Source organism: Uloborus diversus, chromosome 1, assembly GCF_026930045.1.
Source record: "Uloborus diversus isolate 005 chromosome 1, Udiv.v.3.1, whole genome shotgun sequence".
NCBI lineage: Eukaryota > Metazoa > Arthropoda > Arachnida > Araneae > Uloboridae > Uloborus > Uloborus diversus.
This window is the reverse complement of record NC_072731.1, coordinates 208,628,690-208,647,471: the sequence shown is the minus strand read 5'-3', so window position 1 is coordinate 208,647,471 and position 18,782 is coordinate 208,628,690. Positions and strand designations below refer to the sequence as shown.

The 18,782-nt window shown below is 32.8% G+C and overlaps 1 protein-coding gene across 1 annotated transcript; it reads right to left on the bottom strand.

Annotated features, from left to right (window-relative positions):
• Positions 1-2,918: 2,918 nt before the first annotated feature.
• Positions 2,919-16,142, bottom strand: LOC129218434 (zinc finger protein 678-like; the record flags this gene model as incomplete). Its single annotated transcript, XM_054852703.1, has 2 exons — positions 15,312-16,142; positions 2,919-2,972 (listed from the first exon to the last, which is right to left on the bottom strand). Coding segments are annotated over exons 1-2 (885 nt in total), but the record flags the coding sequence as incomplete, so codon positions are not given.
• Positions 16,143-18,782: the final 2,640 nt, after the last annotated feature.

Sequence of the window (18,782 nt, the reverse complement as noted above, 5' to 3'; positions counted from 1 at the left end):
CCGTAGCAACGCCACTGCCACTGAGCAGTTGTTTTATTTCTTTTTCTCGCGTACTTGAAAGATCTTCATAGACTGTATGATTTGCTCCTTCAGCCATGCTCAAAAGATAAAAATCGTCCTCAGATATTAAGTGTAAAAAACTAACTACCCATCTACAACAAACGGCCAATCCCGCTGCAACGTCGGGATATTTCGATAATCGGGAATCTGGTACGGTCGTCCCATTTTTGGTGTAAATGACCGCACAGAAGATTTTTATCTATTAAGAATATCACAAAGTGTTACTGCAATTGATGATTGGAATAAAATATTCATAGAACAAATACATTCGAAATTACATTCAAAATTAACTATCACAAAAGGGAAAGTGCGTGATCAGGGAAATAGAAACAAAAACACAGTGTACAAAAATGCGATTAACCTCACCGCATAGTAATGAAAATATCATTTTGCAACTATTTGCTACTTTTGTTCAATGATATCGATGCTTTCGAAGTCATATTTTTACAACAATAGGTTGATTTTGGTTCTGGAAAAATGGGAAAAGAAATGTACATTTGAAATATAAGAAGATATTCAATAAGTTAAATTGAAAATTCTTAAATTGAAACTATTTAAAATTTTCAGCTAACATCAAAAATACCGGTATCTTACCTCAGCAAATACAGGTATTACGAAATTCCAAAATTGCTCGAAATACCGGTATTCGGTATACCGGTATTGCAATCACTAATAGAAGCAAAATAATATCTGGAATGAGCAAGTTAAAACATGGTAGATTTCTAACTCATTGCTAACAAAGCAGGGCAGAACGAAAAAAGTGTCCTTAAATTCATAAAATGGAATGTGCAACAATAACAGGTACAATTTATGAAGGAGAATAACAAACAAACATTTTGAGAACATAACAAATAAACAACAGGAGAGTGCTACGAAAATGTCTCCTGACACAGATCATACATTTATCATAGTCCTGTTTTTAACCTCCGACACACAAAGAAAGGGGGTTATAAGTTTAAAGTATCTTTGTGTCTGTCTGTGGCACTCTAGTGCCTTAACGGATGGACCGATTTTTTTTTTTTTTTTTAATTTTTCGAAAGGAGAGTTGATGGAGAGTGTTCTTAGCTAAGTTGCATCTTTGGATGACATTAATTAACGAAGATATTTACTAAAAACCTCAGAAACGTTTTTCACGATTTTTGCAGCGAAAACATAGTTACAATTTTTTAAAATTTAATACCAAAATAAAAAGAATGTTTCTCCGCGTCTGATAGAATGTGTTTGGAACTTCTATGTTTCATAGAACTCGAATTATAGCGTTTTTTTTTTTTTTTAAAGCAGATTTTAATAATAGTAGGGAATCCCATGATGCTAAATGTGGATTTACTCGAGTGTCGTGCAGGCCTATTGGATTTGGTAGTTTAGGTTATAAGAAGAAAATGTTGCATATTGCTCAACTTCAGTGGTGGGTAAAGTGTCTACCGATATTCATAAATGTAAAAAAAAAAAAAGTTACATGGACATACTCGAGCGTGTCAGATATTGATAAAAATGAATTTTCTTGTTTTTGCAACTTTGCAACCCTCCTACACCCCGCGTTACTCTTAAACCATCAGATTTTTTAAATGTACCCTTTTAGCTAGTGATTAACCTATCCTATCTTAATCTGACGCGCATCTTTAAATCTGTTGATCCTTTTTTTTTACTAATCTGATAGGCTGTCCTAGACGCATCTACCAACAAAAAAGACCAACATTTGGTGTAAATACTCGACAAAGGATGTAAGGTATCTTTCCCATATTTATCTAAGCGGGGCCTGGGGCGGACTGCCCCCTCCGCCCCCCCTTTGGTACACCACTGCTAACAGGCTTTTCTAGACGCATCCACTCAGGACATCGATTTTTATATATTAAGATTGAAAAAAATTTATATTTTCGTTTTACCTTTTAACAAACTACACACACATTTAAATAAAATATCAAATTAAAGAAATATTAGCGAATATATTTTTCAAACAACATTTGCAAATGAATAATAAAAAAATAATATATTCAAAATGAAAAAATTAAATTAAAATTGAGACAAATCCATATTTTTAGTACCATGTGAGAGACTTAAATATTGCAAGAGAGCAAAAATTGCTATTTAACGCTAATTATCGACTCTGCTTGTTTATATTTTTGAGCTTGATCCGTTCTTAAAATTTACCTTACATTTTTTAAATCAATTTTTTGAAGAAATTTACAAAAAGTGTGTGGGTGTGTGCTGCAGTTTAGAATTCTTCAGTAATCAATACATAAGTCATTTCAATGCATCAAAATTTTAATCAAAACTTACCTCGGTTCTCAAGGATCCAGTGAAGCCGTAGGGAAAGTTATTTTACTTTAAGTGAAACAATTATTAGCAGAAGAGTTCCCCCCCCATACATGCAGAAATCCAGTTTGTTTAGACAAAAAAAAAAAAAAAAAATGTATTTAGCAATTTTATTAAACAGATCTTAAACACAATTCTAGTTCTAACTTTGAATCTATTTCATTATTAATTTTTACATAAAACTGGACAAATCTTAAACTGAAGTAAAAAAGTTTTGAAAAAATACAGAATTTTTATTCGGAACTCCAGCGCTCGAATACGCTACCTTGCGGTGATTTACAAAACAGCCGATGGAACTAAAACATTGCCACGTTTTAGTTCCATGTGTGTCTGTTGACGTAAACACAGGCAGTTTGTTCTGAGTATTTATTAACGCAATCGATGTGTCTTAGTTTGCTTTCAGCTACAGAAATTAATTCGTCCCCTAAGAGTATTCTCGAGCTTCTCAAAATAATGTTAGTTTTCCTTATTTCTTTCAAAAAAGTATTAAGTGGTGGACGCGTAAACAAGAAAACTCTGGATTAACAAAATTGGATAACGTTATACCAGGTAAAATTTTTTATTGTTTTGTATGAATTTGTAAGAATATGAGTTTTTTTAATCTTAAATTAATTTAACTAATCATATTTTACAGCAACATTTAGTTGGAATGGACAGTATGCAAAATATTTTCTTGGATTTATTATCGTAGAACAAAATGAAAAATGTTTAACCTAGAAAGAATTTACTTTATTCCTTTTATTCTCAGCTGAAAGGTTTCGCCAAATTTGTTTAGGGTTATAATTTTGGTATTGTGCGAGCAAAGTAGCCTTGGCGAGATTTCGCGTTTTTAGTTAAACCATTTTTAATTTTTATCATGAGTGGAATAAAATGGTAGTAAGATTACATAATTCGATAAGTGAAAAGAAATAATGGTCAATCAACTGAAAAGAAAACTACCACCATATATCCGTGAGAATTTTGTTGATGATTTGCATAACATGACACAATTAAATCGTAACTCAGAAATTAGAAAAATCGAAACAGAAAATTTTTAAATGAACCGATTCGGGAATTCGAGAGAAATAACTCAGCTACAAATGAAAAAAAAATAAGCGCTAGCCAAGCAAGGCAAAGAAGTCATCTTCTTTCGATAATAATTTGTAATGTCATATCTTCTTTCGATAATAATTTGTAATGTCATATTGAATTTTCTAGCATTAATTGTTGTTCTTGTCAGGCCACAATTATTATTTAGTTTTATCAAGAATTGATAAATATCGAATTCAACATCATGGAAATAGCTGCTTAGAACTACGAACTACGTAGTTTGCATTAATCTTTGACGTTTAGTAATGCTTCTTGAATTCTCATTTCTTTCTACGTGGGCCAGAATATCCACAAGACTTTGAAAATTAATTTAAAAAGAATAAAGCGAAAAAATCATACGTACGAACAAAAATCACAACACTTTTAGCATTTTCTTCGTTACCATGTGCGTTTGTTTTAGTTTTCAATTCCGCCATTAGACAGTGACTTCAGTGCCCCCTACAGTTCGTTGGAGTTGCGAATTATTATAAATTCACATAGCAGAACTTGGACTTAGACTGGATTGAAAAAAGTCAAAACTCAATAACTTTCATTTTCAGACAGTTACATCGCACAGAAGGGAAATCATATTTATTTTTTCTTTTCAGCAATATCAATCATGTTTGAAACTCAATAATTCCTATTATTATTTTAAGTTTCAATGGCAATCTAAAATAGAAAATGTATAATTGTTATGATTAGACACAACTTGCCCAATATTATTGGCTGAAAGACGATTTGACTTATTTCAGGTGTTAGACCAAGAAAGTTCTCAGTTATAAAACAGAAAGGCTCTTTTTTTGTCTGGATTATATGTTCCAAGAAAAAAAAGGGCTATTAAGAAAAACCCTTATTTTACTGATAAAAAAAATCAATTTTTCCAGAAAAAAAAACGTTTTTTTTCCACTACTTCAAAATTTCCGGAAATTTTACATCTCTATTTACAACACTTGTCTAAACCTTTAAATCTGCCTACTGATTTTACTCCAGGTAAATCACTCTCTCCCAAAAGTGCCACAAAATTATTTGTTCAAAAACTAGAAGAAAACATTAGTGATCATAACAATGAATTTGACATTAATTAAACACTTACAGTTTCGGTGACAGTGTGGAAAATGCCAGTGTCGTTAATGTTTTGTATAATTAATCATGCAGAAATTAGAGCTTGGTGAAAAAGAATGACCACAATAAGGCTATGAAAAATTTAACAGCGAAATTTTATTGATATTAACTCAGAGTGAAATTTGTAAATAAGTGAATTTAAATATAATACATTATGTGTAAAAAAGATAGTTTACACCACAAAACAGGATCTTATATAATGAGTAGAATAAATTTTGCATTATGATGATTTCTTGGCATGAAAATAAATGTGATTTTTAAGACAACTACGAGGCTCCATATTTCTAAAACTATTAAGAGATCACATAGAGAATTTTTGCCACATATTTACTACTATAAGAAGGTTATACAGTTAAATTTTTATAGATTTTCCTTCAGTCCCTTTTCAGATATTGAATCTTAAACTTAGTATCTTTTCTCTAACATGTCAAATTTGACTAACTACAGTAGACCCTCGTTTTACGTGGGGGTTACGTTCCACGGAAATGCCGCGTAAATCGAAACCACGTAAATTGACACCTAATACTAGTGTTAAAATAGGGGTTTGGTTCCGTAGATAACAAAATACTTCATTCTAGTGATGACCAATTGTATAATAAGTTTAATGTGTACTCATATCGACTTTTATGCACAACATGCATTAAGAAAACATAAATTAATTTTGTGTTCTGTTTATAAAAAGGAGCTGGCTATGATAGTTCTTTGGAAGAATTTTTCTCTGTAATTCTTTGCAGAGCATTAACGCATCTATGATAGAATCTTCCTTCACTATAACAAATCAGAAAGATCATTTCTATTGTCTAGGAATGGCTCAAAATTTTCAAAGAGAACGTTTTTGGTTGTGTGTCACCGACGTCAGTATCCTTATCGGTTTTAGCCTCCTTTGTCACTCCTAAAAGCTCTTCTTCTAGTGAGTTCTGAATTGTTTGAGTTTAATAACTTTACTTCTGAAAAGAGCTCTGGAACCAATCGCATAAAATATCTCAAGTGGCCCAAGCTCAATTATTAGCATGCCAAAATGCAGTTGATTATGCGTAATCTGCAATCTTTAGGAGTTTGGATTTTGAAAGAGGAAAAATTTTAACTTTTTGCATGGCCACATCCGCATAAAACCGAAACTCATTCGCGTAAAATAAAATAAAGGAAGGTGTCAAATCTTAAATTGCGTATATCTTAAACCGCATAAAACAAGGGTCTACTGTATATAAAATAAATGGACTTTCTTCAGACGTTTCATATTGCTTCTGAGAATAATTCTATAAGATAGCTATTCAAGGGGGGAAAAAAAAAGAGTGAGTCTTACTTCCTTCCACTCATATTTTTATGCTAAAAATGTAAAATTTCATATGGAAAATCTTATTTTTAAGCAAATGTTACACAAAACTGTTAATAATTTAAAGAGATATAACAACTATAAAAAATTAGGTCATTTTCTGATACATTCATAAACAAAAAATTCTAACAGTTTTCCTAAAGTACTATTTTTATGAGAAGTCGACTCCACGGCTACTGAAAAGTGGTTGCCAAAAAAAATTCTGATGGTTTAAAAAATTTTTTAACTGCCGTTTCAGATTCTCAATATAATAGTTAATTACCAGGCAAAAAAATTTTAAATAAAAAATAGTGAGCAACATGACTTGCATGATTTTACATGGTTTGACCCATAAGTAAGTAAGTGTTGACAACACACTATAGTATTTTAAACAAAAGAAAAATGCACAACAAAGATAATTATAAAAAGGCTGAATGATCTATGTTCAGTAAATAACATCGTCCAACTATTGCAGCCGCAGTGAACATCAAGCAGAGAAAATTGGCAGGGTCACCAGAAGTTGATGATTGAGAGAAACCTAAAAAAAGTCACTTTTGCCGCCTTTAAACTTAGCTTCGTTATTTAATCAGCATTTTTTGAAATTGAATCAAGAGCATTTGTTTGAGTAATCTTAACAACTTCCTTCCATACAACGAAGCACAAGGGACACAAGATTGTAATTACCAATCTTCCTTCTTTTTAGCAAACAATATGCATCCTGTGTCAGATGGTGCCAAGAGGAAAAAAAAACATATTGTTTTACTTATCCCTGGAAATAAACAAGGCCACTCTAAACTATTTGGCCACTTTTCGCATAACTTGTCAGACCTTAGTGAGTTTGAAATTTGATAAGTTCTGCTGAAGATGCTTGATGATGAACCTTTTCTTTTTTCCCAACATCTATCGTATTTCGTACATTTTAGTCGTTTATAGGCTAAAATAGTAGCAGTTTTTTAAAATAGTTATTTTGTCTTAATTTAAGCTAAAATAGTCACCATAGTCTGCACCTCTTCAGGGTGCTTTTAGGGTCGTCAGTGGCAGTCCTGCAGTTTCAAATGTGTCTTTAGGCCTGTAGAATCCAAAAATGTCATTGAACAATATTCACATGCAGTCTCAAATGTGTCTTTAGGCCTTTAGAATTAAAAAATGTCTTTGAACAATATTCACATGCATAAGGCTTTTCCTCAGTATGGACACGCAAAGGTTTGTTTCAGACTGAACCATCAGAAAACACTATTGAGCAATATTCACGCGAATAAGGCTTTTTCCCAGTATGAACTCTCAAGTGTGTCTTTAGGCCTGTAGAGTGAGAAAACGCTTTTGAGCAATATTCACATGCATAAGGCTTTTCCCCAGTATGAAGTCTCAAGTGTCTTTTAAAGACTGAACCATCAGAAAACGATTTTGAGCAATATTCACACAAATAAGGCTTTTCCCCAGTATGAACTCTCAGGTGTCTCCTGAAGCTTGAACCATCAGAAAACGTTTTTGAGCAATATTCACACGAATAAGGCTTTTCCCCAGTATGAACTCTCAAATGTATCTTGAAGCCTGAATCATCAGGAAACGCTCTTGAGCAATATTCACATGAGTAAGGCTTTTCACCAGTATGGACACACAAATGTTTCTTTAAGTATGAAGCAGTACAAAACGCTTTTAAGCAATATTCACACGAATGAGGCTTTTCACCAGAATGCAGTCTTAAATGTGTCTTTAGGCTTGTAGAGTCAGAAAATGTCTTTGAACAATATTCACACGAATAGGGCTTTTCCCCGAGTATGGACACGCAAATGCCTTTTCAAGTCTGAACCTGTAGAAAATTTCTTCGAACAACATTCACATGAATGCTGTTTCTCACAAACACGGATGTTAGAGCTACACGACATTTCTAGACAATGCAAAACTGCGTTTGCGAAAAATTTACGAGACTGCACTATCACGAAACTAGAATTTCAAATTTTCTATGATTCAGTGGTCAACTATACCTGCCATCTAAAATATAGAGAATAGAATATAGATTTATAGGAGGGGGCCATAGGGGCAATGCCCCCCAGTTTTGGGAGGACTTTAAATAGTAACAACACATCTTCCAAAATCTTAAAACAAAAAATCATTTTTTTAAATTTTTTTGAATAGTTCAGTGAAAATGAAGAGGAGTGTGAATGTCCTTTTCTGATGGGAGAACAGAAAAAAAAAAAAGAACATTAAATACAAATAGTACAACTGTCACTGGGGTGCTGAAAATATGCCTAAATTCACTATTTTGGACTGAAAACCATTTGGGCAAGTATACAAATGAAAATATAGTCAAAACGAGCTATGCATTCAGCTGCAACACTTATAATAATTGACGATTATTTATAAATTAGAACCTAAAACAAAGGGAACCCCCCCTCCACCATTTGTGCTAACAGAACGATCTGCTCGTTATGATTTGTTTTCTTTCTTTTCAGAATGTTTATTTTCAATTTGCATGATTTCAAAAACTAGATATTTTGTGTTGTTACAGACGAAAGATTTTGAAGAACCTTCTGGATTCACACGTTCAGATTGGTAAAACTGTAAAAATCCTTTAACCATAAAAACTGACGAACTTTCGTAAAAATTACAAAAATCTGCAGGTAATAAGGCCGGATTTGCCTATAAGATAAACAAGCTATAGCTTCGGGCCACTGCTTTGAAGTGGGTCCGTAACTCGTAAAAAAATTGCATGATTTGTTCCTTGAAAAATGGAAAGTGCTTGAAAAAACTAATTTCATTTTCAAGTGCTTGAAAACCTTGAATATTTGGAAAAGCGTGGCTACAAACCTTAAATTTTAAATTTCTAACAAATGGTAGGGGGAAGAATGCCAAAATATGTCAAATTTAGCTCCTTGCTACATCGTGCATCAAAAGTGTAAAAATCATGGTTCTTACGTATGTAACATATTACTTGAAATAAATTTTTGTGACTCACATGTTTCATATCTTGCTATTTATTTAATCCCGAATGCAGTATTTTGGAAATTCTTTTGTATTGATTGCTTTTATCTTGCTTCTACTGCATATTGTTAATCCGTTTAGCCCGAAAAAAATGATACACTACCTCTATTCCTTTTCGTTTTCTGCACTGCTTATAATTAAAAAAAAGGTTGTTGTAATGAGAGAATTCTATAGTTTTTTTTTTTAAACTTAAAATAGCTATTTTTTTTTTTTTTACAAAGTTTGAATAACACTGTACAACTGTATAATCTAGTGCTTAATTTCAGAGATTGGAAAGTGCAAATGAAGTGCCTTAAATTATTAAATGTTCTAAAATCCTTGAAAAAAATTGACACAGTATAACCTACTAGGGCTCTTGGGCTAAAACATCCAATCTAACCAACCAAACCTTGAAAATAATTAGACAAGTCTTTGAAACTCCTAAGCAAAGTGTGCTTCGATTTTATTTCTTATCAAGTGTATAAATTATGAATTGTTCTAATAAGTAGTATGTTACATATTTTCTAATCCTATACAGCATTTCTTTTAAAGTATTAACTTACATCACAAAGCACATTTAAATCATAAAACTTAAGAAAAAAAAATTATCTATTTTTTCCCCGAGATTTTTGTTTTTCCAATTAACCCTTATTAGGCTTCAAAATGCACAATTTTACATCCATTTTACAAAATTTACTCCGGGGGAGAAACCCCCGGACCCCCTAAATTTGGAGATATTCTTTATCCCACTTAGAAGGGAGCCCTGCATCACTCTCTTGATACCAGTCACCTCTCTTAAGGTCAATTCAAAAAGGACAGTAAGAACACACACATTAATGAAAACGACACACCAAAGAAAAAAAGAGTAAAAGCATGGCCTTATGCATCGCAGGAAAACAGACCAAAAACATGGGGGAGGGGAGGGGGGCAATTTAAAAATGTTGCTAAAAAAAAAAAAAAATCCTGCCCCCCCAGGAACTTGGTCCTAAATCCGCCTATGGCGGACACGAACATGGAGGAGCGTTAACAATGTTGAGGAGCACTATACGCTTTTTTTCTCTAACGGTTCTGCCAGTGTTTAGAATGCAGCCTTACAGGAAATCATAAAACAGCATGATGATGAAAACATTTTCAATAAGTAGTATAATTGAAAGAGCATGGTCCAGTAGCATAAACAGCATGGCGCTGCAACAACCGTCACAAATTCTTGAAGAGGTCTGCATATTATTTCTGAATTGAAAAAAAAAAAAAATGCTTTTTACCTGAATCTGTTGAATTTCAAGTGAAAAACTACAATTTTTACTATAATAATAAAGCTGAAAGTCTCTCTGCCTGGATCTCCCTCTGTCAGGATGTCTGGATCTCTGTGACGCGCATAGTGCCTAGACCATTTGGCCTATTTTCATGAAATTTGGTAAAAAATTAGTTTTTAGCATGGGGTGTGCACCTCGAAGCGATTTTTCGAAAATTCGATTTTGTTCTTTTTCTATTTCAATTTTAAGAACGTTTTCCAGAGCAAAATTATCATAAGATGGACAAGTAAAGTACCAAATGATCATGACGTCGAATGGGAGAGCGAATGAACATAGCCAATTGGCGAGAAATTCGTCATCTATTATTTGTAAATATACAGGCGAACCGAATGACCTTTTAATTTTCAACTACTGGCAAAGCCGTGTCCTTACCAGTTCAGAATGAAGCAGAAAATAAAACAAAACAAAAAAGATCTTCTTTACTAATAATATAGCTGAAAGTCTGGATATCGGTGACGCGCATAGCGCCTAGACCGTTTGGCTAATTTTCATCAAATTTGGCACAAAATTAGTTTGTAGCATAGTGCACCTCGAAACAATTTTTCGAAAATTCGATTTTGTTCTTGTTCTATTCCAATTTAAGCCTATTTTTCACATAACTTTGATACTATGGGGAGTATTTCATTCACATCTTTGAGTTTTAAGTCATTCGAAAGCCTGGAATTTTCTGCTTAATATGAAGTTTGTTCAAAGTTTCAGAAGTATTAGGAGAGCTGTAGTAACTGTTTAAAGAAAACCAACATACAAGGCTTTCATTTAGCAAGCCAAACAATTCTAAATGAATAGGTTCGAGAATAAAATCAAAAATGTAAGAAAAATGTAAATTATTTTGGAGACGGAAATTAACTTTCGTATATTACCATAGTCATGTCTTTTAGTCTGTTTGTGTCATTACTTTTTTAATTATTTTTTTTAACATTCTCAAAAACGCACTTATTTTTGCGATCCAAACCTTTATTTTCTCTAAATATTTAAAAAAAAAAAATAAGGATCAAAGAAATTCTGAAAGGAAGTCTGTGGCGGGTCTGCGGCCAGAAAACTCACTTCGAGCCCAAATTGCTGGCAGCTGGGGTTTTGTTTTTTAAATAACGAATTAGTTTTTTCTGCAATTAATTTTTTAAGTTCAAATGTCGCGTAAATTGCCTATTAAAGGGGTAAAAATTACTTGCACATATTATGCATCGTTGGAAAGGGTGGAATTTCCCATGTTCTACGCAATTTGTTTCCATTAACTTAACTACGGCGGGAGTTATTTGTGTTTTTAGCTTGAATTTTTTCAGGCTTAGCTGAAATTTAGGTACTACTTTCTTCATTGAATCTATCAGTAAAAAGTGAAGGAAGTGTCCCACAGTTTTCTTTTTGACACCACTGGAAAGAGCAGCTTTTTTTTACTCTAGATCTAACTCGACCTATGGTCGAAAAACTAAGCTTCTATCTTCAAAGTGAAAAAAGGTACAAGCTGTTTTAATCAAGTTCGTAAAATCTCATCTCCATTCAAATTATTGATGTTGTATTTGGCTTTGCCATAGTTATGTCTTTTATATTCGTTTGTTTCTTCTTTCTTATTCACAAATTTTAAATGTTTCGAATTTAACAGAAAATTTTAGGCTCAACTCAGTTCAAGCCCCGAGCTAAAGAGAAAATATATTACTAGAGACTATGAATACGAAAGCGACTTATCAAACATACAAAACTGCAGTTTTGCAACCATCAGGAACCCTTTAGCCTTACAGCTCTGCAAGTTGGTACAAGTTATTTTGAAACTCGGGGAATAGGGGCTTTTTGTTCCAAAGGGAACTCATAATGCATTTTTAATCTGTTTCTTTCCAATTGGTGATTTAAATATTTACGAATCTAATGAGCTTGTGAAGCAATCTATAGGGATTGGTGAGCGGCAGCGAGCGGAGCCCCCTAGTATTGAAAAACATTGAAATTGAAATATTTTAATTGTTTTGAAAAAGTTGTCTGCTATTACTTTCTTAGATTTTATAGAATTATTCTTAATAATTTATTAAAAAATTGGAGTACAATGTCTTTCTACAGTGTTTAATTTTGGAAAAATGTCTTATTTGCTTTAAAGCCGAAAATGATGCACCAAATTCAGTGACAAGCGTACAACATAGCGAATAAAATCAAAAATTAAAGATAAAAGGATATTACTTTCAAAGTGGAAATTAAATTTGTATGTTACCAAGGTTACATCATTTACTCTCTTTAATAATTTTGTTACCACCTTTTTTTTTCACATTTTTAAAAACGTGTTTTTTTTGTCAATCAGTCCTTTTCTTTTATTGAAAAGGATTTAAATTAAAATATTTGAACTGTTAAGAAAATATTGTCTGTTTTTATTTTCTTTGTTTTTATTGACATATGTTCAGTATATTATTAAAATATTGCTTTCAAAACAATCTTTCCATTGTGTTAAATTTTGGAAAAAGTCTTATATTGCATTTTTAAGCAAGGAAGAGAAATTTTCTTTCTTTTTAAAAATATTTCTAAGGCTTTTGTTGGTTTCTGCTAAGCTACATGCTAAGTTTTCAAATCTTTCGTGAATATGAAGAGATTTTTAAAAAATCTTTATGCATAATACACATTATTTGTAAATATACAGGCGAATGACCTTTTAATATTCCACTACAGGCAAAGCCTTGCAGGTATCGCTAGAAAGCAAATAAAATAAAATTTAACAAAATGAAAAAACAAGAAGAGGCACCAAAATTTAAGCAAGAGCCCTTAATGGCAGAGAGGTCAGAAGTACTTGCTTCGGCAGCTACCTGTGCCTCAAGATACAAAGCTTCAAAATGAGAAGAAAAAAATGGTTTCACTTAGATTTTTTTTCAGGCTTATCAAGTATAACTTGCAACTAATCTAATGCTGATTTACTTTGCAGACTATTTTTGAGCTTTTAATCTGTATCACAGACTGCTGAAAAATATTCTGCTACTGGGGATCATAGTACAACATATGTTTCTGAATGCAAAAATTACTTCCCCTCGTGTCCCCGTTGTCCAAAAAAATGAGGCCTTGATGTCAGTTGAAATTTTAGGAAAAGTCGCCAAACTTAGGAATTACAGGGGTCTGTCCAGGATTTTTCACAGGGTCCGTTTTTTGTGAAAAATCAAATAATTTTGTGAAAAATGAATTAATTTTGTGAAAAAACAAAAATTTCGCAATTTTTTTTTTTGTTAAAACGAAATTTTAGAATTTAGAGGTGGCACAAACTGCATCAATTAAACTTAAAGTTGAGTGTTTTCCTCTTCTACGTCAAGAAAATCATTCTGGATTTTTTTCTGATATTTGGCGGGGGGGGGGGGGGGGGGAGCATCGCTCTTTCAAGTATCAATATTTATCTACCATTCTGCATTATGTTAAATTATACTAGATATATTTCTGTACAGTACTTAAAATAATTGTAACAAAAGTATAAATAAATAAAATAAAATTCAGAATAGGGTTCAGCATTCAACTTTTTGACCCAAGACACTCTTAAAAAGCACAGAATTTCGTTTAAAACTTATAAACTCCGTGATTTTAACAAAAATAAAAAGATATTTCAATTGTTTACCTCTTAACAAAGCGTAATAATCATTAAAAATTCGAAAAATCGGATTACCATAGCGGATGCAAAGAGATCGCAATTCTCAAAGTGAAGGCATCAAAAGTATAAAAACGGCTTGTAAAAGAAATATTTTTGATAAAATTATTTTAAAATTGCATTTTAGAGTCCTATGATAAACATATCATTAATATATGTGGACACAGTTGACCCAAAAAATAAAAAAAAATCAACCAGCTATTTAGCATTTTAATTTTCGACTCATAACAGAAAATGGAATTTTGCTTTAAAAACTTGAAATGAGAGTTCTAACAGAAATAAAGAGACTTTTCATTTATTTGAATCATAATAAAGCGAAGTTAGCTTGAAAAAAGAACAAAATATGATTCTCATATCGGATGTTAAAAGATTGCATTTTTCAAAATGTAGACATCTAAAGAAAAAAAAACTGTAATTAAAAGAGTTTATTTAAAGTTAATCATCCTTGTCAGCATCGAAAAATCAAAACCCATATAATTTTCTCCCAAAATAACAATTAAACATAGCACCCGCACCATAAAAACGCAAATATTGACAAGCTGGCAAAATGATGAGAATATTTTCTAATCAAGTCATTATAAAGGTTCAACGCCAGACGCTAAGTGGTGATAATTTTGAAGTTGGTAACACTATCTGAAGCGATCATATTTTTTCCTCACCCTTACTATCCCTTTGCAGTTCTAAGTTCATTTCGCAGATATATATTATTATTGTTTATTAAATCATGAGAGGAGAAAAGTGCTTACCAATGCCTTTTCAGAAAAGTTTACAAAAACACCGCTGATAATTAGCTGTGATAAAACAAACAACCATTATATTTATTTGGCAGTAGCAATTATTTATTGCTTGCAGGAGCATCCCAAGAGTGCCGATTTTTTTTTTTTCTCCAAAATTAGCCGATTTTGTATAAGCTGATCCCTCTAATTTGACTTAAAAAAAGGTTCCAAAAATTATCGGTTTATACACAGAAATATGCGTTATTTTGCTTTCAGATTTGCTCTTTCAATAAACAATTTGACAGATCCGATCTTGTTTATCAGAATTTTGTGAAGGGTCCGTTTTGTTTGATCGGGATTTTGTGAAAGGTCCGTTTTGTTTGATCGAGATTTTGTGAAAGGTCCGTTTTGGTTGATCGGATTTTTGTGAAGGGTCCGTTAACGGACCCAAATATCCTCTGGCCAGACCCCTGAATTATGTTAAGTAACGGAAGAGAGGTTTTTCATGCTTAGCCATTGCCACATGGAGACAAGTATTTAAATTTTATACTTTTCTTAAAATTTGGCCAGGCTTGAAATTATTGTTTAAACGGACAGATGCATTTTTTTTCCATATTCATTTATTCATTGTCTGTTACAAATAACGACAGTAAAAAAAGCACATTTTTTTGCACGATTAGACACCCGATGTCTGGTCTTAGACATGAAAAAGCTGCCATTAACAATTTTTAAATCTAAATTCAAACTGATCAACATGGATTAAATTCCAGCTAGCCATATCTCACAACGATTCATATAGGAAACATAATTTTCATTGCATTGTTTATTACATGTCTTATCAAGCTTCATTTGTCAGAAAATGCTTTTAAACTTGATTCACTCGAACGGGGCTTTTGGTCAGGATGAACTCTCATGTGTTGCTTTAAGCTTGAAGCCCGAGAAAATGATTTTGAACAACATTCACAAGAATATGGTTTTTCACCAGTATGGGTTCTCATATGACTCGTTAAAGTTGAAGATTGAGTAAATTCCTTTGAACAATAGTCACACGAATGAGTCTTTTCGCCAGTATGAACTCTCATGTGCTGCTTCAGGTTTGAAGCGTCAGAAAATGCCTTTGAACAATAGTCGCAAAAATAGGGCTTTTCACCGGTGTGGGCTCTCAAATGTGTCTTAAAGTTTGAACCATTATTAAATGTCTTTGAACAATATTCACAACAATAGGGCTTTTCCCCAGTATGAACTCTCAAGTGTCTCTTGAAGCTTGAACCATCAGAAAACGCTTTTGAGCAATATTCACACGAAAACGGCTTTTCACCAGAATGGACTCTCATATGCTTCATTAAATCTGATGATTGAGTGAACGACTTTGAACAATGTTCACACGAATGAGACTTTTCACCTGTGTGGACACTCAAATGCTTCTTTAAGTCCGAACTCGAAGACAATGCCTTCAAACAATAATCACACGAATACGGCTTTTCACCAGTATGGACTCTTAAATGTGTCTTAAAGTTTGTAGTGAGAGAAAATGTCTTTGAACAATGTTCGCACGAATACGGCTTTTCGCCAGTGTGGACTCTTCTGTGTTTCTTAAGCTCCGATATACGATAAAACGCTTTTGAACAAAGTTCACAAGCATGGCGTTTCTCACCAACATAGGCCTTTGAATGATGAGCCATTGCACCAAAACAAGATTTTCGCAAAGATGGACAGTTAAACCACAGATTATATGGAATGGGCAAATGTCCAGTTAAGACGAGTCAATCTGAGGGGGGAAAATAAATATTTGATTTGATGCGTGTGTTCCGCTCTATGACTCTGCTTAATTTAGAGGCTAACAGACATCTGCAAAAGCTGACATCCCTGAAAACTAATAGATGTCCCCATTTCCGCCAATAAACCGTATGTTTTGCCTTTCCATACAATCCGTGGTCAAACGTATTCAAGTTTTTCTCCTAGTACTCAAATATTTGAACATGCTGTTAATCAGAAAGTAAAAGAGTTAAATGTTTTTCACTTCTTATTACTTCTTACATTAGTTTTGACACAAAATTATTCTATAAACACTAGACAAGCAATATTTCGGAGAGCGACGGTTTGAGTAAACATTGAAATTAGTGTTCGAAAAGTATAAAACAGAAGATGTCCTTTACACTAGAACTCGTGCTTAGAAGATTTTTCAGACACCAGGCTTTTTCAAGTTAGAATCAAGAAAATTACATAAACTTAACTTACCAAGAACGTAATTTCATAAACAGGTGCACATAACACAACATCCAACTAACTACACAGATACCTCTGTATCTTCCTGCACATTTGTTTTTGAAATACTCTTTTGTGAATTTTGAAACGTGAGCACTGGTCCGATTGCAAGGTATTCATTCATCATTAGAAAAGTGGAGAGTGCCAAGAAGTAATTGAAGGTCTCTCTTTTAAATTATGTTAACCCTACTTTTACAGTATTAGACAATGTTCAGTAAATCTTATGATGCACACGATAGTCTAAAAATTTGGAAAGAAATAGAGACGATTTTTAAACTCATGGTATTGATGAAAACAACAAAGCTCTTATAATATTCTATTAAGAATCCTTTGAATAAAATGTCTCGATTTTCTTTAGGTAGACTACAGCAAGTAACAAAATGCGTAAGGCTCAGAAATGCCTTTGTGAATAATAAAATTGTGTTTCAGTTTCAAAATTCGAATATGTTAGATATTACCAGTTCCTTTGAATACCTATTGCTTTGTAAAAAAACAAGGAACAATTTGAAGGACATGTGAAACCAAAGAAACTGAAGTTCTGTAAAAAGCGTAACTGCTTATGAACACTGTTGTAAATTTTTCACGCATTGATGACAACCAGCAAAAGTTTTTTTTAAAGGATGTTTAGATTAAAATAAGCAAATATTAGCACTATGTCAGACTTGAATGTACAGCACTGTACAAAATTATTGGAGATACACACACACAAAACAAAGGTCAGGGTTTTTAGCAATAGACACTTCACATTGACTTTTCTTGACTGGCTCAGTTGAGGAAAGACAGTGCTTTGTTTTAAGTCTGGAAATTTAGGAAAATTGTTCTTCAGCCTAATTTCTCAAAATCTTTTTGATTAACTTTTTTAGATGCATGTGTAGGGGAAGGTTTGTGTCTTTATAGTTGAAACATATCACACTTGATGAAATACAATGTCACTCAATCGTGCTGAAAATAATGGACAGAATTAGATTGAATTGATAAAAAAAACAACACATAAAAATTAATGAAGTGTGTAATAAATGGTTTTGATGGGAGAAAAGGATATCTGTTTAAAAATAATATGAACCAACAATAGATATGAAAATACAAGCATACAGGGTGCTTCATATGCAGTGGCGTAGTTAAGGGTGGAGCGGCGCAGGTGTTCCGCCCTGGGCGGCACTTTTCTAGTGGCGGCAAATTAACCCTTTTGAAATGGGAAAAAATAAACTTTTTTTCAAGTAAGAAAATTATCATTTTAACATGTTACTGCAGGCAAAAAGAAAATCTTTTCAAAATGGAAGACTTCGGTATCACTACCAGATTAAAATTACTTCGATACAAAACAAGAGTTTTTCTTAATAGCATATCAGTACAATTCCTTGTTTTTCTCTGAGGGGGCGGCAGTGGAAAGTCATGGCACCAATGTTTTTTTAGACTGTAAATGTTAACTCCAGGAGGAAGAAAAGGGGTTAATCCATACAGGCTCAACGGATGGATGCGCTCGACCACTTTTAATTTTTTTGAAACTCATATCCCTAAAAGCTGCATGAAAGATGTTTAAAATCACTTTTATTTTTTCTCTAAACTGGTCCTTTGATTTTTTAGAGGTCATCAAAAGTGGTTTTCATAGTCAAAAATGATAGTTTAGAGAAAATGAACTCATTTGGTAGTCCTATAGTTGTAATTATGACTCAAGTATATGGCATTTTGGAATGCTTTACCAAGGCACATTCATAATTTGATAGTTTGAAACTGTACCAGGGGTTCTAAATTTAGTGATCAACACATGCTATGTAATAACCTGTGTTTTTGCCAACCCAGGCTACTACCTATTGAAAACACATACATCTCTTTCAATTCAGCTCATTTTTACCTCTCTTCGATGCCATGTGTCATGTGTAAATGAGTGCTAAACAGTTATTTGCAGCAATCTTTTAACACAGGCTTTCGGTTAATGATAATCCTTTTTTTTCTTTCCTGAAGTATTAATGCAAAGTCTGTTGAACAAATGTACAAAGCTATTTTTAGCATAAATGAGAGTTATTTCTTGTATTGATCGACACATAGCATAAAAGTAA